General features: G+C 34.9%; 1 protein-coding gene across 1 annotated transcript in view; it reads right to left on the bottom strand.

The window, feature by feature from the left end:
• The window catches only part of Fim (plastin-2 fimbrin), a 324,337-nt gene that overhangs the window by 59,956 nt on the left and 240,389 nt on the right, over window positions 1-23,992 (bottom strand). Inside the window, exons 9-10 of the mRNA XM_090409824.1 lie at window positions 15,552-15,640; window positions 2,030-2,219 (exon numbers count right to left, since the gene is read on the bottom strand). Coding sequence (XP_090265950.1) covers window positions 2,030-2,219; window positions 15,552-15,640 — 279 coding nt within the window. The remainder of the gene's footprint in view (window positions 1-2,029; window positions 2,220-15,551; window positions 15,641-23,992) is intronic.

Raw genomic sequence — 23,992 nt, 5'->3', positions numbered from 1 at the left:
TCGGAAGACCAAGAAAGAGATGGCATGAGACCAGAACAGGTCACTTGGCCTAAAATCCATGTTAGGAAGAAGAAGAAGAAGGCTAATTTTGCTCATATTACATGCAAATTATTGACCTGGCTCCCCTATCGTATCAGCAGCTTGTGCATTTCTATATTTAAATTGTCATTTGTGCTACAACTGTGCCATTAGGCACAATTGTAGCACAGAGTGTAGTTCATGTTTTCCACATTTCTGCCCACTTCAGAGTTTGGTCTTTTTATTGCTGATTTTCATACCCAAAGTTACAAACTAAATTTATAACAGCAGTAATTTAATTTGTTATGGATTTATTCAGCAACATCAACTGCATAAAGTAGCTTAAGTAAATTCTAACACATTTAAGCGTAGGGCTGCATATTGTTTTGTAAAAGATCCCATTGACCATAAAATTCTTGCATTTTAAATAACTTCTCTCTTTACATAGCTTTCACGATTCTCTACAAAGCTAAAAAAAAGTACATATTTAAGTATTGCATTTCCCATTCAATTTTATATCTCTTTTTACAGATAAGGATTCCAATCATACTGGTCAATTTCTGACAAAGTCTTCCAAATTTATTAAGTGCAACATCTTAAAATGTTTTATATTTCCAATTTTGAGCATTTCTGATTGAATGTCATTACTCCAGCTACCTTACCACATTTTAAATTAATGAAGTTTTTTTCTCCTTAGAATACTGAATGTAGTTATGATTGCATTCTCACTGGATAATTTCCATCACCATTCTGTCACTGCTTATCTCATTTAATTTTTTAAGTTACTCCAGACATGTAGAATATTCTTATAGTTAGCATTTATATTGCATTTATTTCTGTTTTTTTGTGGTAATCTTTTATCTATTTTTCAAAGCTTTTTAAATAGTTTTTAAAACACTTTGCTACATTTATATTTTTATATTTATTTTCCAAACTCTTTCTGTAACTTTCTTCATTCAAGAGGGTTACATTGCTAATCTGCCTGAACTTTGATATTCACCAAGGAATGCATCAGACTTCAAGTGTAGCATGAAGTTGTGATTTTTCTATTCTTGCAGATAACTTGACTCTGTCAGGAAACACCATTGTTGAGTCAGAGTTTTCTTCAGATTTTATTGTTAACTCTAAGATTTGGTTCTTATTTCCAAGCTCTCCTCCAACCCCAAATAATATCCATATAGCAGAGTCATTCACATTTGAGGGATGTTGTTCACCTTCATTTTTTTTCGAAACTGAGATGAACATTTTTCTTTAAAATGTGATACTCAGTTATATCCTGGTTAACACCAAATTGCAATACCTTGAACAAATCTGAAGATATCCAATCTCAACAACAACAATATAACCAACAAGACTTTTGTTCTGTTTGCATGTATTCTGTCTAAGTGAAATTATGCAAATTTTTATGCTGGCAAACATTCTTTTGTCATAACAAGCGTGTCCTGAGCAGAACTCTAATAGGTAATTATTATAATTAACCCTATTCTTCAAAATATTTCTATATATATGGAATTTCTTTCTTCCTGCTAAGTCACCAACAAGAAATAGCATTTTCTTTATGAACATCTGCTTTAAAAATTCCTCTTTTTCTTCACTACTAGACGCATCCATAGGACCATATGCACCAATAAATCTCACTGTCTAAATTTCTCATTTTGAAAAATTTGCTCACATCATTCAACTTAATGTTGAATATTTCTTCTTTCCCTGATCCCTAACTAGAATACATCCTCCTGTATTTATTATTTAGAAGGATCTCGCTTGTTTAGGTCTTCTTGTGTTACTGAGATTAAAAAGACCAAAACAAGTGAGATCATGTTTCCTATCATTGGATCATGCTTCTTATAATGCTGATGAGGTTCTTCAATAAGCAGATTTTCTGTCTGCACAGATTCACAGATGATTTCCCTGGTTCCCCCAATTTGGTACATTTTATAAATCCAATGATGCCAAAAACAACTCATTACAATACTATTTACAGATTACTGAATAATTGCATCTTTAATCTTACCTAATGTAAGGGTAGGATTTCCTTCTGAAATATCCTGTCCAGCAATTCCAACCAAGGAAAATTTTAGTTGTTTTCCTAAATTTACTGCATAATTGCAGTTTTCAAGCTTCTCCATAAAAGCTTTAAGTTTGCTGAATGCTCTATGCACTCTATTCCAGTCCACAATACCAGGCTTGATAATATCGTACAACTGCAATGAAATGAAACTAAGATGTTTTATTGTCTTTTATAGTATACTAATGTAACTTTGGAAAGGAAACTAGATATTTTATGAAGAAGTCTTAAACATATATTATTATACAAATATCTCCAAGGCATCTAGAGATATTGCAGGAGGTCCACACCTAGCAACTATTCACACAACACTTATCATACTTCTCAAATGCATTCACTGACAAACCACTCAACAACTGCCTAAAAACTATCCATTCATTCCACTCACTTTTCTCTTCAAGAAAAAAAAAAAAAAAAAAAAGGAACTTTTTTTTTCCCCTTGCTAAATGCAAAACTTCCAGAGTTGAAAAATTGTCTAGAGGTGGTAGTATCAAATCTATTTCCTTATGATTGTGCTTATCAGTATGTTCTTTTAACATCCAAGTGGTCCTGTAAGCTGTTCTGCTCACTTTTGACAAATGTCATCTGAACTTAAACTCTGTCCATAACCATTCACAAATCTCTAGCCTCATTAATTTTCTGCAGTGCAATCCCATCCATATAATACACAATTTGCAATCACTTAAGCCCAAAGAGCATACATAACCTTACTTTTCTACATTAAACTGGCAACCATTATTCACTGTTTATGCTGTTAATCTATTCAAGTTTATCATCACCACTAGCAAACAATTAGATATCGCCCCCCTCCCCAAATCATTCACAATATTTTTAATGTACAAACTGAATGACAGTAGCTCAAGTACAGTCCCATGGCCCAACTTGCCTTCTATTTGACTACCATATAATAATCTTTTGTCTGTCTGCCAACACCATGTCCATTTGTTCTAATTTACCTAATAGTTTTATGTGATATACTCTCAATCTCAAAATGTTATTTTTATTTACAAATCCAAAATCATGTTGTAGCCATTTTCTCTAATCAACTCAACTATCACCATTATAGAAAGAAAGTAAGCAATTACTAAGCAAGAACTACACCTCATAGAGCAGTGGTGTCTCTCTGGTAGCATATTCCTATCCAGCATTTCCTAAACTCTACCCTTAACCAATAAATGGTCAATAAATTTTCTACCTTTCTTGGTGTCTCCTTTTGTGAAGGAAACAGTTTTTCCTTTTTTACACTTCCTTGTGCCCCTGTCAAAAAAATAATAAGTAAATGGTTAAACTGACTACATGCACACTATAACAAGAACTACTGTAAGGATATGGTGTGCAGGGCCAGCTCTATCGATGGTGCAACCCATGCATTTGCACGTGGTGGCAAGTTTGGGAGGATGGGCAAAATTAGCCTAAACTATATGAAAAATAAATCATAAAAAAGTCATTTTGTTGAAACCAGACTTCAAGATGTCATTAGTTAAATTTTTACATAATAAAACTTAATTATAGTGCATATTTTTTAAAAATCATAATCATTTAAAATAATGTAGTATTGTGTTGCATTTATCGCACTGTCAGTGTTAATATCAGACGATGTGACAACAGCAGAACACCTTCTATCTTGCATTTATTTCTGATTCCATTGTTGGCTGTGAGTTGATTGACCTTGACCTGAGGATAAATCTCTATTTAATCAATGAGTCCAAATGATCATAATGAGATAATTGGTTAAGAGTAAACCAATTAAAGAAATAGAATCAAAATACATAAATACAGTTGTGCAGTGACTGTTAAAAATACTTTTTTTTTTTTTTTTTTAATTTATTATATACAGTTATTAGAATTTGGGTTTTAAAATAATTTTAATATTCCAATATATCTGATAAAAGAAAAAACTATCAGGTGCAGAATATTGCAAACGAAAATTGCATAAATATCTAAAAACTGAAACAGCTAATGTAGTAGAAGAGAAAATAAATGAAAGAACCGAAACCAAAATTTCTAAGCTCATGGCAAGTACTTCTAATTGCGATCTCAGTAATGTCAATATTAGTAACCATGAGGGTGAAAACAAAACTGATTTAACATCTTCCTCTTCAAAAATATTAAGTGATGAACTTGAAATGAACATTGATTCAACAAGATGGAATCCCTTTTTAAGTGATGTCAAAATCATAATGAAAGGTCTGTGGCAAGACCAAAAAGCGACTTCATTTTTCCTGCAGCTCTAATGGTTGGCAATTTTCATTAAATCATTACACTAAGGAACTAAGCAATGGAGATCATATTAATTGGTCATGGTTAGTGTATGTAAAGAAAAAGCTTCTGGATTTGTTTCTGTTGCAAGTTGTTTTCCAGTAATAAAATTTCACTCACTGCTGATGGATATAATGATTGGGGACATTTATATTTGTATCTTAATGAACACGAAAAATCTAAAATCCCATTGGAGTCCCAAAAAAAGTGGATTGAGTTGTTGTCGTCTAGGCTTAAATTAGAACAGACGATTGATTCAATGCAACAAAAATTGTTAAATGCAGAAGCTCAGCATTGGAGGAGCATAATAGAATGCCTAATTGCCATTGTTCAATTTTTAGCTCAACAATGTTTGTCCTTTTGGGGAACATCTGATAAATTGTATGTTCATAATAATAGCAATTTTTTGAAGCTTGTTGAATTAATTGCTAGATTCGATAATGCTACATCTGAACATTTACTGAGAGTATCTCATGGATCAACCCAACATTGTCTTGGAAAAAACATTCAAAATGAATTGATTTCTCTCCTCTCTGGAGTAATAAAAAGGAAATAATTTCTATGGTTCATAATGTTAAATATTACAGCATAGTTGTAGACTGTACTCCCAACATCAGTCATATTGAACAAATTTATTAACACTAATTGTAAGATTGGTTAATATGGATCTAAATGATATCAATATTGATGAGCACTTTGTTAGTTTCATTTCTGTAGAAGTCACAACAGGCTCAGTTTAGCTGAATGTATTGTTAAAAAATTGTCAGATATGAATATTCCCATTGCAAGCATCCATAGCCAGGGTTACGACAATGGATCAAACATGAAGGAAAACATTCAGGAGTTCAACAACACATTAGGGATTTGAACTCGAGAGCTTTTTTAATACCTTGCTGTTCTCATTCTCTGAACTTGGTTGTCAATGATGCTATGTCATCTAGTGAAGGGATTTCATTTTTTGAAACAGGTCAGAAATTGTATGTGTTTTTCTCAGTATCAACATTGCATTGGGGAATCCTTAAAAAACATATTATAACTCTAACTCCCAAGCCAATAAGTACCACGAGCTGGGTATCTAGAATCGAAGCAGTTCGTTTCTATCATGATGCTTTGATAGAAATTGCTGATGATGAGTCAGTGGACAAAATGGTGAGACATGAAGCTGAAACTCTTGTCCTTAAGTTCAGATATTTTAAATTTTTATGTTGCTTGGTTATATGTATCTATGTTTTAAATGAAATGAATGTTACTAGTAAATTATTGCAAAGCATAAAAATGGAATTGTTTCTGCCATATCTAATTTAAGAAATCTTCTCTAAAGCCTTGAGAATATTAGAAATGATTAATCATTTCAAAATTTTCTTGTAATTGCTACAACATTAGTTGAAAAAGTTGAAGCTGATCCTAATTCGAAACCAACACTTGTAAGTATTAAGTGTGTCGGCAGAAAAAACAACATGATTATGAAGCAAAAGATGAGCCTATTTCTGATCCCAAAACTAAATTTAAAATTGAGTTTTTCTTTCTTATTATTGATGTAGCAATGATTTCTATCCACGAAAGATTTGGGCAATTGGAATACCACAGTTCACGTTTTTCGTTTTTATATAATATCCCTAAATTGAAATCTGAGGCAACAAATGAGCTTTTAAACAAATGTAAAATTCTAGAAAGTATTCTAACACACCAAGAAAATAGAGACATTGATGCCATTGAGCTATTCGATGAATTAAGAGTAGTTCCAACTAAGTACCAGAAAATACACTGCCAACTGAAGTGCTACGTTATATAGTTGAAAATAACTTCGCTCCTAATGTTGTAGTAGGCTTAGGAATATTACTGTTATTGCCAGTAACAGCTGCAGGCAGCAAGCATAGTCCTTCAAAACTAAAGCTTATTAAAACTTATTTATGTTCTACAATGGCCAAAACCCGATTTTGTGATTTTTTTCAACCTTATTTGCGATTTTGAAAACATGAAAGTAAGAAAAGTTTCGTTTTAAACAGTAGGTTATATTTTAACAGTGAAAATGTGAATTAATTTATGTTAAGATATGACATGTGTTCTAAAATCTAAAATATTCATATTTACCATTGTTGCATGTTTGTGATTTAACAGTTCTTCATTCTACATGATGTGATGAGCATAACTTACATGTAAGTTAATAGTAATACATTATAAAAACAATATTTTTTAGCTTGTGTTGATAGTATTTGTGATATTAATGAATTTTGGAGCAATAAAATTATTGATTTTTCAAATACACTAACTTTTAATAATTGCCACTTTGTTATAATTTAATTAAAATTTCCAGGAGGTGCATTTACTCTGTGTTTGATGAGTATACTCATCTTCGCTTGATTTTAATTACCCATGCAGATGCACATTTTCAGAACAAAATTCCACCGTTAAAGGGTTAATTCCCTTTCTCTCTCTTTCTGTAAAAATTGTAGTTTATGATAATTTTTCATTAACTTATGAATTTTCATTAGATAATGCTACTATTTAGAATTTATGATCAGACATGTTGAAGCCTAGCTTAACATCATGGCTTGTAAGACATCATTAAGTTTGTTTTAGGGAGAAGGGGCAGCAAAATATGCTATTGCACAGGGAAGCAAAATTCCTAGGGCCGGACCTGATAATGTACTATAACATCTATAGAAAAGTCCAACAGAAACAGCACTATTTTATATTCACTACTGCAAATAGCAAGAATTCAAAAATTTCACTATTGCAAACTGAATTTCTTGGCCAAATGACATCACAATCAGTTCAATGAAATCTTCATATATGAAATGCTGACATACTTTTAGCTAATCTATCCAGCACAACAGCCATACTCTAACATTATGTTGCCATGGTGACAAAGATGAAAGGGGAGAACCATAATGTAATGTTTGCAGTGAATAGATATTGAGAACCAACTGTTCTCAATATCTATTCAAGTACTGGGTAGAATACAGTTCCCTGAAAGGAAACAACATATTTTATGATTTTAAAACTAGAAATTAATAAAGTACAAAAAAGTCACTTTGGCAAACTGAATTTCTAAGCATTATATCACAATTCACATCCTAAAATTTTCATTTGCTGAACATGTTATCAGCATGCATTTTTAACTCAATCAACTCAGTACTGTATGGCAAGGCAATAGATGTGAAAGGAGGTCACAATGCCCCAATGCCGTAGAAAGAAAGGGTTGTCTAATGACAACCCTTTCTTTTTAAAGCATTCAAGTGGTTCCAGAAACCAACAGCATATAATACTGAGCTGTATTATTACAGTTCAGTCATGAATAGTACTGCAAAAGTACTAATCATTATCTTTATATAATAAATCATAATAATCATAAAATTTATTAATCTTTTGTTGATTATTAAAACTAAAAACATAACAATGCCTAGCAGACAAATTATAAGTGCCATAGGCTCAGCTCTGCACTATTACAATTGAAGAAAATTCCTGAGTTTGATTTGGGCATAAAATTATAAGAGGGAATCACTAAATTCTTACAATGCTTTGTGGGCTCCCAGCTTTAAGTGGGACATGCTCATCATCATCATCAAATTCCTGGTATGTATCCTCAGGGTGTATACAAGATATTATGATAGTACTACATGAAAATGACAGTACAACTTCCGATCACCAAATTTCCTCCATATTAATCTGTTAGCAGTCAAGACTCCAATATTATCATATATTTCTTTCTTTTAAGGCACTTTTTACTGTATCATTTGACCTGTGTAGATCTTGGTCTTCCTCTGGACCTTTTTCCTGCCAAACTGGCAAAGAACACATCAACATCAAATTCCTGATATGTACCCTCAAGGGGTGTACAGGATATGATAGTACTACATGAAAAAATTACATCATTATTAATTTCCTATCTACAATTTTCCTCCAAATCAATTTATTACATGTCAAGACTCCAACATTATCAAATCTTATATTTCTATCTTCTAAGGCATTTTTCACTGTCACCGTATCAATCCACTTATATCTTGGTCTTTCTCTGGGACTTTTTCCTGCCAACCTGGCAGAGAACATTTGTTTTGCTAATCTTTCCTTTCCCATTCTGTTTAAGTGACCATACCACCTGACATTAGCTCTGCTAACACATTCCTGGATGCCAACAATGTTAAGTTCTTTCCTAATATCCTCGTTTCTAATATGATATTGCCATCGATGCTATCTGTTTATCTAATCTTTCTCAGGACTCTCATATCTGTGGTCTCTAGTCTTTAGTCAAGTGTTTTATTTCTAACACAGCTCTCAGATCCATAAGTCAAAATTGGTTTGAACAATGTCTTGTATACAGCTAATTTAGTATTTTGACCAATTTCTCTCTTATTTCATATAAATTTATTCAGCTGACTTCCTACCATACCAGCTTTGCCAATCCTGTTGTCAATTTCCATATTTCATTTGGTGTCTTCAATAAAAATTATGTTTAAATAACTAAACTGTTTTACCAGTTCTATAAGTTCTCCATTCAGGATGCAGTTGATGTTTTCAACTGCATCCTGAATGGAGAACTTACTTTCTGTGTTTTATTGCTGATTTTCATAGCAAATTATTACAGCTGTTATTCAATTTAGTCATGAAATCCTGCAGACTTGTATGTGATTTACTTAAAATCATCTTCATAAAGTAAAGAGGCTGAGCTTAACATGTCCAATTTTGATATTAGGTTTAATATCACTTTCCTTCATAATGTGATCCATATAGATGACAAATCACACCCTTTTCTCACACCATCTTGCTGTACTATCTTCCTTCCTTCCTTTAAAAACCTATATATTCTTCTTTTCAACATGATATTCAATTTTATCCCATTTATCCTTGGAGGCCTGAATAATAATAATAATAATAAAAAAACGGTGATCACTTACAATTTCAAATCACCTGTATGTTTTCCCAGTGTTTCAACACTGGGAAAACATGACTATCAACAATAACATAGTCTATGAGACTTTTCTTATTTCTTGCATTTTCTCTCAATGTGAATTTGTGCACATGTTTATGTAGAAACATTGTGTTAGTAATAACAAGTCCATGTCTTGAACAGAAATCTAGCAGATATTATTTTAGCTTTGCTCTTTTCTCCAAAATTTCCAGAAACATGTCTATATGTATGGTAATCATTTCCTACTCTACTGTTTATATCTCCGACAAGGATCAATGTTTCCTTTTTCATTTGTCAGCTGCTTTCTCTAATGCCTCAAAAATTCCTCCACTTCTTCCTTAACAGAACATTCCGTGATATCTGACCATAGGCACAAATAAATCTCATTATGCAGTTTCCCATTATGATATTTACCCACATCAATTTACTTGATATTGCCTGCCATTCAAGAAAATTATCTTCAAATTTTGTAATAAGTACTATAGTCACTCCTTTCCCTGATTATTATGGAACAAATGTAACATCTTTAATTTGTTGCTCAGAAAGATCTCACCTATTTTTCTCTTCTTTGTTTTGGTAACAGCTATTATATCGACCTGATCCTTCTCAAATTCCTGTGCTAGTTCCAATTCTTTTCCATTGATGCTTCTTATGTTCATGGTGCAAATCTTGAGTTCTTTTGATGTTGAGTTGAAATTTGTTCCAGTAGCTGATTTTTCTCTGTTCACTCTGGTTTTCTGAAGAAAACAATAGGGGTTCTTCTTTAACTGGGCAATGCCCCAACCAGCATGAAAGTCTGTTGTGTTATATTGCCTGCCATTTTGCATTATGGTTTAAGTATCCAGGTAGAAACCTAACAGAGTGCACCACAAGAGGGTGAGGACTGGATATTAGTTGGCCCTGGTCAGTTATCTACATTCCTTAAAATACTACATGGAGGTCATCTCCTTGTTAGCCAGTTTTGACCTTTAGCACCTCATGTGACATGCTTTAAATTAATATTAGATCATTACTAACACTGTGCCCGCCCCCTGCAGGGGAAAACAAAGTCACTGATGTGGGGTGGGTGGAAATAAAAGCCTTCCTGTGATTAAATTGTAAGAGAAAACTGTATCATACACCACATTTAATGATTAAAATACAGTGCTTAAATTACTATAAGAGAATGCAATATACCAAATTTGATCATAGTTCTTTTCGTTAGGTCAAATTCACAAGACTTCAGTTAAGCTTCCAAGTTAGATGGTGGTCCAATGCAGTCTTCACTTGGGAGATTGTAAAACATGAAGAATATTCTGCCAAAAAGGGTTATTATGTGGAACTACAAGGCAGGATATTATGACAACCTTAGGAAGAAGCTTAAATCTATGCCATGGCATAAAGCACTTGCAGGATAAGGATGGTAGTAGTGCATGGGAGATAGTTTAAAAGTCATCTAGAGGAAACAATATTAAACTGTATACCTAAGGTTAAGAGGGTTATTCAGGTAGGAGTTAGATGGATGAGTAATATCATTAACACAAGCTGTTGAAAGAAAATGCTGTGTGTGTGTGGGGGGGTATATAAAGAGAAAAGTGATCAGCAAACTCATAAACAGTACAAGACTCAGGCAAGGAAGACAAAATCAGATTACAAAAAGAAGCTAGCTGAGCATGCCAAAGAAAATCCCAAAGAGTTTTTTGTTACATGGTAAGTAAGAGGAAGAATGACTACAAAAGATTAACTTTATGGTGATGAATTTTATTATGATGAATTAACTTTAATGAGTGATAAAGGTTATGAAGTGACAGAAGCAGATGAAATAATTGAGTTACTGAGTGACAACTTTGCAAGGATATATCATCCTAGTGAGGTTACTACTTTAAACATATGTGACAGACATTAATGTGGGATCAGAGGTGGAGGAATTGAAGGTTCTTAGGATATTGCAGAATATCAATGTAAATACTGCTGCAGGATTAGATAGGATATCAGTTAAGGATTTGTGAGAATGTGCAGGGAAACTGGCAATGCCTCTGCATAGGCTCTTTAAGTCTCAGCTCTGGAAAGAGGACAAAATAATTCCCTTGCATAAGAGAGGTTCTAAGATTGCAGTAGCAAATTATAGCACAATCAGTATCTCAGGTGTGGTAGTAAAAGTACTAGAAAAATTGGTCACAAAGAGAATTCAAGAATGGGTGGATAAAAATATGATACACTATGAGGGGAAACATGACTTTGTTAAGGGTCATGCCTTAGTAATTTACTAACTTTTTATAATAGAGTAATAGCTGAGTTGGATAAAGGAAATGACTACACGATGATTTTGCTGGATTTTGCAAAGGCATTTGACAGAATACCACATGGAACTCTGTTATTGGGATAGATATTACACTGGTTAAGTGGATGAGAGGGTGACTGCTGGACAGATATCAAAAAGTGGTATATGGAGGGACCGAATTAAGGCAAAAACAGGTGACTAGTGTTGTGCCACAAGGTTCAGTGATAGGACCACTACATAAATGATACAGGAAATAACCTGAAAGGAAATATTCAATTGTTTGCTGATACTGCAAAATTAGGTAGAGTAATAATTCATCAAGGCAGTGTGAAGAACTTGCAGGGTCACTTAAATAGGCTGTCAGTACGAGTAAAGATAAATGCTGTCAGTTTAATGTCAAGAAATGTAGTCGTGCATTTTAAGATAAACAGATTACAAGCTTTGTATCACATTGATGGCATTTTACTCAAGGAAATAAAGCTAGAGATTTAAGTATGGTGGTAGACAGAGAGTTAAAGTTTAAAGGACATATTGCATATGGGATGAGAAAGCAGTAGAGAGAATTCAGAGGCAAGTGACCAAGATGGTGAGTAGTCTACAGAATGTTCCTGATGATAGATTGAGGGTGTATGGAATGTAGAAGTTGGTTGATAGGAGAAAAAGAGAGAATATGATAGAAACATTTAAGTTGCTTAAAGGGTTTTATAGGATTGATGAATGGGAAATATTTCAGTACTTGGATAGAGGGGCCAGAACAAGGGGTCATCCGTGGAAGTTGAATAAAGATATGGTTAGTAGTGTGAGGAATAGATTTTTTGTCTGGAGAATCGTGAATGAGTGGAATAAGTTGTCAGAGTCAGTTGTGAGTGCTTTGTCTGTTAATGTGTTCAAGGAGAGGTATGATAGATTGTGTGGATAGTTTGGGTCTCCTGCAATGAGTCTTCGGACTCCATGGAGTGTACAATAACATAATTCTGTCTTTGATGCCATTTGTTCACTCATCTAATTCTTCTCAGAATTCTTATGTCTGTGGTCTAGTACATGATCCTCCTGTTATATTTCTAACCTAACTCTCAGATCCTTATGTTAAAATTAGTTTGAATACTTTTGTATGTACTGCATAGTCAGTATTTTGGTTAATTTCTTTATTCTATATAAATTAATTCAACTAATTTCCCACCATCCCAGCTTTGTTTATTCTATAATGTATTTTCAAATTTAGTTTGCCATCTTCACCACACAGTATCTAAACCCTTAAGTATTTCACTTTTCTCTAGGTTCTCCTCCTGAGAACACAATTTTTGTTGTAGTTAAGGAACTTAGAAGACTGCATACTGGCTTTATTTAGGAGATCTGTATGACGTAAACAGTTGACTTGAATATTTTTAATTTCAATATTTGGTTTGATGCCATTTTCCTTCATAATGAAGTCCATATAGCGATGATGAGTTCAAGGAGAGGTATGATTGATTGTGTGGATAGTTTGGGTTTCCTGCAATGAGTCTTCAGACTCCATGGAGTGTACAATAACATAATTCTGTCTGGCCTTAAAGTACATGCCATTAGGAAAAAGAAAACCAGGACGTCCTCTTAAACGATTCAACGATGACTTCTAAGGTCGGAACAGGCCATGCTAGGCCTGAATCCTTCATACGCATGATGATGATATAGCGATGAATAAGAATGGAGATAACGTGCATCCTTGACCTACACCTGATTTTACATCAAATCCTCTTCAAGTACCTCCTTCAATTTTAAAAGCTGGCAACTTAAATAACAGCTATATACTGGTTTGTGTAATCTCTTATTTACACCATAGAATGGGAATATAATGACAATTTACACTTAAGTACAGATCCTCGTTATTATACTCCCATGATTTCTCAACTATTTGTATTCAAGTGAAAATCTGATTACGTTAACCTATATCTGACTCAAATCTAGCTTGTTTTAAGTTTCTTTTCAATACTTTTTCTTTAGTATGACTGCATCAATCTTGCTTGGAACACTCAGCAGAGAAATTTCTCTGAATTCTTGCATTCCATTTTATTATTTTTTTATTTATTAACAACATTTTTTTTTTAATACATGACATTCTGCTCTAATCATCTGGAATTTGACCTTCTGACCAGGTCTCCTGAATTATGCAATGCAGCCACTGACATTTTTATAACTCCATGTTTAAATGAAGTTATTTTATATAGTTGAAGCATTTGTAGTTGAATATCTAGTTAAATGAAAACTGTCTATTAAATTATTTAAGGAATTTTCAACGTATACTGGAATATTAATTAAAAGAAACTTTAATAAATACTTCCTATATTTTGGCAATGACACATTGCCATCTTCATGAGAACATACAAATATCGCACATGCATGCAGGCGCTACAAAAAGCAAATGAGGCAGACGATAAGAAACTACTGTTGTTCCTGAAGTCCTAATGCTATCCCCTACCAGGCTATATTGGGTTGTCTTGGCCGTTGGGCTGATGTTCTCATGATGAAAGTCTCCCAAATTTGGGGCAGTCTAATGCACCCAAATTTGTTGAGGTTTGGAATGTTTTTTTTTTTTAGAGCTGAGGCTGATTCTATGAATCTTTTGTACTTAAACTTCCTGCGGTTTATTACTTTGGCTTTCTTCCAACGTATTCTGTGGTGGGTATCTAGAGTATGGTCTGCAAGCCCAGAGTGGCTGTGCTGGTGAAATCAGATGTAGTCTTTGTGTTCTGAAATCCTGATATTCGCTGTCCTGCCTGTTTTGCCAAAGTAGGACAGTTTAGGGGTTGTAGCCATGGCTAAGAAAGTATTAAGGATGTGGTTTAGTTCCGTGGTAAGGGCATTGTCATCTGAACAGATTAATTTTGCCCTGTGTTTTAGTGTTTTAACCCTTTAACATACAAAGACGTCTGTGACACGTCTTTTGTTTATTGCACCAAAATTGATTTTGATGTATCACAGACGTTACGAAGTTCGCGTAAGTTTTATCTGTTCCAACTTGAAAAATAATTTGTATGTCAAAGGTGTTAATAGCCCCATATTGTTGTAAGGGGGGGGGGGGAATTGCTGGTGAACGTATCTGCCTGTATGGGCGGGTTTTCTATAAACTGAGAAAACCAAGGATCCATCAGGCTGGCGAGTGATTAGAGTGTCTAGGAAAGGGAGACTATTGTTTTCCTCTTTTTCCAAGGTGAACAGGACTCTGGGGTGTTGGTTGTTTAAGTGTGTTAAGAAAGAGTGGAGTGTATCTGATGAACAAATAGTGAACACATAATCCACGTAATGAAACCCAATAGTAGGTTTTTGTGGGCAGAGTTTAAGACTTTCTCTTCAAAAGTCTCCATAAAGAAGTTGGCCAAGGGTGGAGAAAGTGGTGAACACATGGCTGTCTCCTCTACCTGTTTGTAGAATTTTCCTTGCGTGCGATGGAATCTCCGTGGATGATAGTAATTCTTGTAGAAAGGCTTATAAGTTGGCAACACATGACTATTAAATTATTTAAGGAATTTTCAACTTATACTGGAATATTAATTTTTTTAGGAATTTTAGAACAACAGTAGTTTCTTATCTTCTGCCTCATTTGCTTTTTGTAGAGTCTGCGTGCACATACCATATTTGTATGTTCCCATGAAGATGGCAATGTGACATTGCTGAAATATAGGAAGTATTTATTAAAGTTTCTTTTAATTAATATTTCAGCATATGTTGAAAATTCCTTAAATAATTTACATCATGTGTTGCCAATGTATAAGCCTTTCTACAAGAAATGAAAACTGTGATACTAAGCAAATCGTGGAAATTTTGCAATTATAACAAAATAAGGATTGTTGATATTTTAACTGAAGTGCTTTTTCTGCATGCAACAAATATAGAAAAAATATCCAATATCTGATAATATGGAACAATTGAACTATATAGAGATGCAACATACTGGATATCGTATGAAATATCATAAATTTACAATAATCTAATATATAAAATAACTACCTCATTTAGTCATTTTTATAGTAACACTCACCAATAATTATGTGAATGTAACATACCTGAAATATAATTAGACCATCAGCCAAATCACTATAAAGCCAGTTGACATAAGGCGAGACACCCATGCTGTTCATCCAATTTCTGTACGCTGAAAAAATATTGTGAATGTATCAACAATAAAAGACAATCTAATATAAAATTAATATAAATTATAAAATATTTTAATATAAACTTTCATGTTAAACTACAATATTATAGCAGTTTTTTAAAAAAATATCCTACATAAACACGGATATCTGAAAATCAAGTTGTTTAAAATATCAACTTTTCTAACAGAAATGTTCCACTTTAAATGCTTTTGTTGTTGTTGTTTTATCCCTATCAATTTCCATCCATCAAATACATTAATTGGAAGTGAAAATACAACAAATCACACGATATCTAATATCTGACCATAATGGAGCCTGACCTAACAGGAAAATCACTTATGTTTAACCAATTATCCGAACACTTAATTCATAAATTCATTAAAAATGTTATTAATTTATTCATAAATTAATAAATTTATGAATTCATTCATAATTTATAAATTTATTAATTAACTTATTAATTTATAAAGTCTTTCATAAATTCATATTATTCATTAATAGCATAGTCTAAGAATTGTTTGGGATACTGTCAAAAGTTGAAGAACTCTTTAAGACACGTAATTAATACTCATCATCTGTAACAGAAGATGAGTATTTGTAGGCATTAATGAAACGTTAATATGAGAGTTTTTTGATACAATAAGGTGAATAGGAGAAATGCAAATAATTTCCGATGTTTGTGGGTGTGTGGTATACTCTGGTACTGGATGTTCATCACGATCATATCTAATGAGGGTCAAATTTAAGAAGTTTGACCCTCATTAGAACAGAGTATACCACAAACATCGGAAATTATTTATTTATTTTCTTCATATTCAATGGAGAATTTTAATCTGGGGCTAAAAGTGTTGAAAGAACAAACTAAGTGTTGTATGTTATCAATACACAGAACATCATCCACATATCTAATGTAATAAGATATGCCAATGGGTAGAGAAGCCTCCGATATTGATAGCTAAGTCAGTATAGCCCGAGAAGCCCTTTGGTCAGAAAGATCTGGGTTCAATTCCCGTCAGTGACATGAGGAACCTTTATCTGGTCTTTTTCAACTAAAGGTGAGTTAAGCCAGTCTCATATGGAGGTTGATGGTTTTTTCCTCCTGGAAACTCAGGTTTTTCGTCCCTTAGAACAGGCAAACAGGCCTGTAGAACACACGCAATTTACAGACACAAGAATACTTAGAGGCATATGAGTATCCTTGTATTATAGTTAGGAAATCCAAGGATACTTGGAAGACTATGGGCACTTAAGTGCCTGTTAAAGCCACTGATTGATATATATATATATATATATATATATATATATATATATATATATATATATATATATATTTTTTTTATTGTAAACATAGCAATCTTATGTACAGGATTAACTGGGTTTTGGTTCTCTGCAGTCTGGCAGAGAGGTTACATGCTCATAGTCTTGTTGAGGTATGTTACATCGAAATATTAGTTGTAATATGAATTACATTTTTTTAAAAAGGTTAATTGGTTGATATATAGATTTATTTTTTTTATTATAAACAAAACAATTGTAAAATATTGATGTAGCTTAAAAATACCAAAGCGCTTTGATCGATTTTTTTTACAGAGTCCAAGTCCCATGAGAATGTTGTAAAAATAACCTTGTTTGTCTATGTATATTTTGCTAAATATTGGGAAGTGAATGTATTTATTGTTTTAACGTCGAAAACAAAGGCAATGCTTTGCCATCGGGAAACTTTGTATATAGTAGTTTTGTGTAAGAATGCAGGAAGGTTGTTTACTAGTTTTATATATATAAGAGTTGCTTACAAGCTCTGAGCTAACACCTTTAAAGTTAGTATCCAAGAGTGCTGTTAGGTTTAGAGAAGTTTCCGTGGTCCCGAAAGGAAAAGCAAAGTATCAAAGAGGTCCGCTAGTTTTAGAGACAAGTTTCCTCGCCCGGCAAAATATGATCAAAAGATTGCATGGAGGAGAACAAAGAGCGGATCAAACTAAAAAGAAGATGAAAGAGTCATGCCGAATTCTTCGGAGTTACTACCCTTAGTGCAAGGCCCTGAGATCGCAAAATAAAAGGAGACTGAGCTGAGCATAATGGGCTTCCAGACGTCAAGAGAGCGTCATCAGAAGTTGGAACTAGAGGCAGTTGGAACCAGATCGGAAGCAAGCTGAGACTATAAGCAGAGTCCGAACCAGAGCAATGGCAGCAGAGAACGAGGAGAGGCAAGACCCCAATTACTAAAGAGGAGAGCCGAGATCCAGGTGCCGAGAGAGAGCAAAAGGCAAAGCACTGTTACCAAAGAGAGCCAGATCAGTCATTGGCAATTTGAAGCAGAAGTTCCCAAAGTAGGCGCCAGAGGTGAAATTGTCCGTATGCTGAAACCCTTTGTATGTGCTATTCAAGTACCGCAGATTGTAGTCAAAAAAGCCTGCTAATATCCCAAAGTGATACCGCTGAAGCAAGATACTCCTGAAGGAAGCCTAAAACTTGAGATGAAAGAAAAGCCATAAAGACTTTAGTAAAAGACTCTTGACCGAATGTGCGATACAGAGTCTCTGTAAGTTACTTCCCTTTGTATATGTATATTTTCTCTTATAATCTAGGAGATATGTTGTATATCGACTGTCAAGAATTAGTATAATAGTAATAAGAAGTGTCCATAAGAGAGTCAATTGGCATGTTAGAAGTTGACATCTAATTTGTAAAAATAACCTCTTTGCAAGTAAACTAGAAGTTTAATAAGTTGAATTTGTAAGCAGAGAGTAAATAAGTTTTAGAGTTAAAGAGTTTATTTAGTACTGAAATGAAAGGGTTCTAATTTTATGCTAAAGATTTTTAGATGGGTAGAGAAAGCAATCTCCCCGTCGTTTGATTCATGTATATTTCATATTAATGTAAATAAATGTGTTTTAATTATTTGTTAAAAGAGTGCTGCCTGATCCTTTATTTTACAACTGCACTGTTCCTAAATAAATCGGACTTGTGAGCAGGAAACAATTAAGGCAATAAAAGTGCAGTTTAGTTAGTTACGAACCAGGACTGTTTATGTAAACTTTGTTGAATGAATTACGCTAGTAAGAGAGATCTACTGGACGTTTTATTTAGTCTTATGCCGATAATTTCAGTATATCCGATATGGATATACTGAAATTTTCAATGTTCTTAGGCATATGGCTAGTAAATACAGAAGGTGGAAAAACATAGTACACAGCAGTTACTAAAGTGAGAAAGGTCACGAGAGGAAAAGCACACACTGCTAATTATAAAGATAAAGCTAAAGAATAGAGATATGTAAGAGAATAAAGATATTACAATACAAGTATAGGAAAACAACAACAACATATTTTTACACAATCTTATGTATAGGATTAACTGGTTTTTGGTTCTCTGCAGTCAGGCAGAGAGATTACATGCTCATACTCTTGTTGAGGTATGTTACGTTGAAATATCAGTTATAAGGTGAAGAACATTTTTTTTTTAAATCAAAGCCAACAGTTATTTGACATGATACTGCATAAGAACATAACAAATACTATAGGACAATATTATCTATTTACATGAAAGTGGCGGCTGATTAATATTCGCACCGTAAAGCACAAAAGACCTTTCTTTTGCCTTTTTTTGAGGGGAAAAGGGGGGGGGGAATCTCATTCTGAGTGGTCAGGTTTCTTACAATCATGTTGTGGAAGAGAGGTTCCATGAGGATTTCAGGAAGGGATGTTGTATTCACTGTGTGCTTAGCTTCTTCCATCTTCAAAGGGCATCTTTGTAGAGGTTTGTTAGATTCACTGGCACGTGCGCTGTTGTCATTCTTAAGGTTGTGGAGAGAGAGACCTCTAGTGGCAGAGGTGAAAATATATTCAGTGGTGCATTTGTGTGCTATTTCCTGTTATTGGGTATTAAGGAGAAGTCTCGAGTGCAGAAGATTGTTATCCTGTTGTCAATGGAGGTCAAGTTTTATCCTCCATCTTTGAGAGAAGTATGTAGCCAGTTTGTTTTGTTCCATATGAATCGATAGATGGTTGACTTTATTTGTTTGATGAATTGTACTGGTGGCGTGAGAATCTTTAGTGTATGCCAAAGGACATTGGTGGCTATTTGATTAACAATTATTGTTCTCCCTCTTGTGGAGACAGAGGCTTGTATTGCTGCTCACTTTCCTAGTATTTTCTTGAACTGTTTATTTAGTGTTTCCCAGTTCTTATCCACATAAGAGGGCATGTTTCCTATGTATATCCTCAGGTATTTGTTTTCCTCTGCAGACCAGTGACCAGACATTGGGGAATCGGTTCAGTTTTTCCATTTGCCACACCACAGTCCTGTGGTTTTATTTGTGTTTAGTTTGGCTCCTTAGGCTGCTTGGTATGGTTGGTATGCTGTCAGGGTTATGATTTGGTAGTAAAGTTTTGGACGGGATGCTCTAAGCAGCATGCTTAATCTACACAAAAAGGTCTCAATGGCAATTGTGTAAAGAGGACTGGAAAATGGACAGCCTTGTTTAATACCTCTGCTGTATGGTACAGTTATGGTAAGTCTGTTGTTTATTTTCATGCAAAAGTGTGCTTTTACATACAACATCTTAATAGAATGAATGATGCCTGAGCCAAAGCCGAAGGCTTTTAAGCAACTGAATAAGTATAGGTGTTCAATGCGGTCGAAAGCTTTTTCTTCATCTAGTGTTACAAGACTCATTGTTTCACTGTTGTTGTTGGCTATGCTTATGAGTTACACCTTATGAGGCGTAAGTTTTTGTGGATAGATCGTCCAGGAATAGAATAGCTCTGATGCCTATTTATTATTTCGTTCAGAGCAAGTTTAAGTTTGTTGGCAATGGCTTTTGATATAATTTTACAGTCGGTGTTTATGATGAGTCTCCAGTTTCCTAATTTTGTCGCGTCTCCTTTCTTTGGAATGAGTTTTAACAACAGTGTTGTCATATTGAGTGGGAAGCCATTGGTATTCGCGTCGACATATACTCTGTAGAGGATAGGTCCAAGTTGTTCCCAGAAGGACTGGTAATATTCAGTGGTGATCCCATCTATGCCAGAAGATTTATCTTTAGGTAAGTAGATGCAGGCAGTTGTCAAATCATGTAGCGTGATGGGGAGTTCTGTGTTATGCCTAGTTGCTGGTAAGTCTTTTCACATCGGAGAGAATTATATTCGTGGCATCCATAGATGTTGAGTTTGCTTGGTATAAATTTTTATAGTACTGCAAGGTATATAAGAGGATTTCCTCATGATTTTCTATGATGTTTCCACTATCTGTTGCTATAACAGATATAGTGGTGCACTCTTGTAGGCATTTTTCCAGTGAGAAGAAATACTTTGTGGGTGCATCTGCAAAGTTAATGTGTTTGTGTGTGCTCTTATTAGTGCTCCTCTTGCAGAGTGCTCTAGATGTGAGCATATGGTGACTTCTAAGGACTGGTATTCCTCAGATTCTGGATTATGTAATTGCTATTGTTGTTGCAGATTTTTAAGGACAGAATGCTTATTCAAATTCCTCTGGTGATTATATTTTTGGGTAAATACCCTAACTTTGGCTTTAAAGAATGACCACCACTCAGAAATTGATTGGGAAATAGGTATATCTCTGATGAGAGTTTCGATATAGCTTTTAGAGGTTCTGAGATATTCCGTATCCTGTAGTAGGCTGTTATTAAATATCCAGTATGCTCCTCCTTTGTGTCCAGTGTGTCCAGGAATGCAAATGCTCAGAAGGATGGAATCATGGTCTGATGCATGAGATGAATAGTATGTGACTCTCCTTATGTAGGGTATTGTGTGCATAGATGTGTAGTATCTATTCACATCTATTCTCCTGGAGGACCACTTTGGGCCCTCCAGGAGAATACTTTCTCATGTGGGTACAAGTGTTTGAAGGTATCAGTCAGGTTGTAGTCATTTATTACATCCTGAAGAAGCTGAGCTAGTGAGCGTCAATGTTCTTGGCATTGTTGTCTGTTCATTGCAGGATCAAGAGTGCAGTTGAAGTCCCCTGCCAGTATGAGGTGGTCAGTGGCCTTGTTGAGGTGGTTTTGGATAAACTCTAGTACATGCAATGCAAGCTGTTCGCTTTGTGGCATGTATAAATTAATAATATGTATTTTCTTTCCTGTCTGAGTTGGTACGATGAGTGCATATATTGCACATCCAGGAAAGGTATCGATTATTTCTAATTTTAGGGCGCTGTTTTAGTGAATTCCAATGCTGACTACTGACCCATGAAGCTGTATGGCAGGACAGTGGTGCATGGTATATGGCCAGTTCCTCCAGTGCTGATCTGAAGCTTTGCTGTTGCAATGGAAGTTAGTTTCCTGCAGCATAACTATTCCTGGATGGTGGGCAAGGATATGCTGCAGGACCAGCCTGTTTCGCAGTGGTATGGCACATCCTCTAGCGTTTAGTGAGAGAAGGTTTACTGAGGTGTTCGTTATTTTATGGTTTAGTTTTTTTTTTTTTTTTGGTGCGGTAATCCTCACTTCCTTTACGGATAGTTATGCTACCGCTGGGATTCAAGCCCGTTGATCAGGTAGTATATTCTTTTCCTGAGATTGGTGGTTTTTCTTCCTCTTTTTCCTGTCAGAACAGTTCTTAATTCTTCCAGCTGGGTGATAAGGCCACTGATGTCGGTGGTGTAGTCATATGCTGTCGGCAGTTTTTGCGAAGAGCCTCAAACATTTTTAAAAAAGCTCTGAAGCAGTTCATTTGTAAGAGGGCCTTCAGTGTGAGGAAGACCTGCATTTCCAGTTTCCTCTTCATCATCCGAGGATTCAAGAAGCTCGATCTCTTCATCCCCCCCCCCCCCTCTACAAGCTGTTGGGAGGGTTTCGGAATGTTTTAAGGCAAAAATTTCCTGTTGCAGCTGCACTGGTTCGTCTTTGGCTGTTTTTCCGTTTTTGTTTCTTGCTCCTCTTCATTATTGAAATGCAGAGGAAAGTTATGCAGTTCCGAAAGTTATGTTTCTTCAGTGCCACCACTTGATTTTGTCTCCTCGGTATTCAACTGAGAGTTGTTTCCATGAGACTTTTGTTATTTGCTAGGAATGCTCTGTTTTTTGGGATTGGCTGTTTGCTGGTTCTCTGATCTGCTAGGGTTGGTAGTATTGTTAACCGGTTTCTCATTTTTAGGTATATACGAGCATAACTTCGTTATATGACCTTCTTCGTGACAGTAAAAGCACTGAACAGTGACAGTAACATAAAAGGTGTAGGGTACTCCATCTATTTCTGTGTTGATTATTTTAGGCATGGAGCCGATTGTGTTGTCGCCAAAGTGCATTAGAGCCTGTCTTCTAAAGCTCTTGATGCGAGCAAATTCAGGCCTAGTTGTAGAGGCTCATAGCATTCGGATTTTACCTGTCACTGCGCCGTATTTTGACGGTAATCCACAAAGCATTTGGTGGCTTATTTCTGGTGGGACATTTGACACTGTTACTTTTGTGGGCGCTAGCGCAATTGGCGAGACATTCACATGGCATGCTCCAATGTTTATTCCTTTTTCGATTAATGTCTCAGACCAAGATGCATTGTTAAAGTACATTTGTATGGTTCCGGTAACTCTTGAAATGTGGGTTATATTTTTTGGTGGAACATGCTTCGCTACTATTAATAGATTAATAATTTGGGGTATTTTCGATTGCGAAAATTACTATTCCATTGTCTCAGGAAACGTGGTTGGTTAGCTTTACGTTTGCCCACGAGGTGGTCATCGTATTAATTCGCACAGAGGTATTAGCTACAATGTTGGCATAAGCGAGAGAGAGAGAGAGTACTGACCTTTGTCTGTTGTTGTCCGGAGGAGGGGGGTCTGAAACTGATGTCTTTTCCTTCATTATCGGAATCCTGCGACCTTGGACCGATTCCTGCTGAGCTCGGGCATGGGAACGGCTGCTGGTGGTAATATACTGGTAATATAATTGTTTTTACTGGCCATTGCTTCGGGCGAATCCGGGGAAACGTAAGCTATGACAATTTCCCGGCACTCGAGGACATACCGTTGTGACAATAACCAACGGAACAATGAAGATTTTAAAAATTTAAAATAACTTTTCCTAGTTTCGCAAATTAAAAAAAATTATTTTATAACGCGATCGATCAGGTGCTTACATTTATGCAGGTATAAAACTTGAAGTTGATCGAAGTATTAGACCACACAATATTCAACTTTAGGCAGGAGCGATCTTGGACACATCAGCTCCCTTCTGTGTCGCGACTAGATAGGTAGAAGGATTGAGAAGGGGGGGAATAAGAATTGTTTTTTATATGAGCAAAGAAAAAGTTCATCTTCCCATTGGCTAGAACACTTTAATGTTCTGGCCCATGGGAAGACCAAATATTTGTTTGTAAAATTAGGCATTGTATTTAA

The sequence above is a fragment of the Typopeltis vanoorti genome, chromosome 20 (genome assembly GCF_054136105.1).
Source record: "Typopeltis vanoorti isolate ZY-2024b chromosome 20, IOZ_Tvanoo_1.0, whole genome shotgun sequence".
Classification (NCBI taxonomy): Eukaryota; Metazoa; Arthropoda; class Arachnida; order Uropygi; family Thelyphonidae; genus Typopeltis; species Typopeltis vanoorti.
The sequence above is the reverse complement of the archived record's forward strand: the minus strand, read 5'-3'. Positions and strand labels throughout refer to the sequence as shown.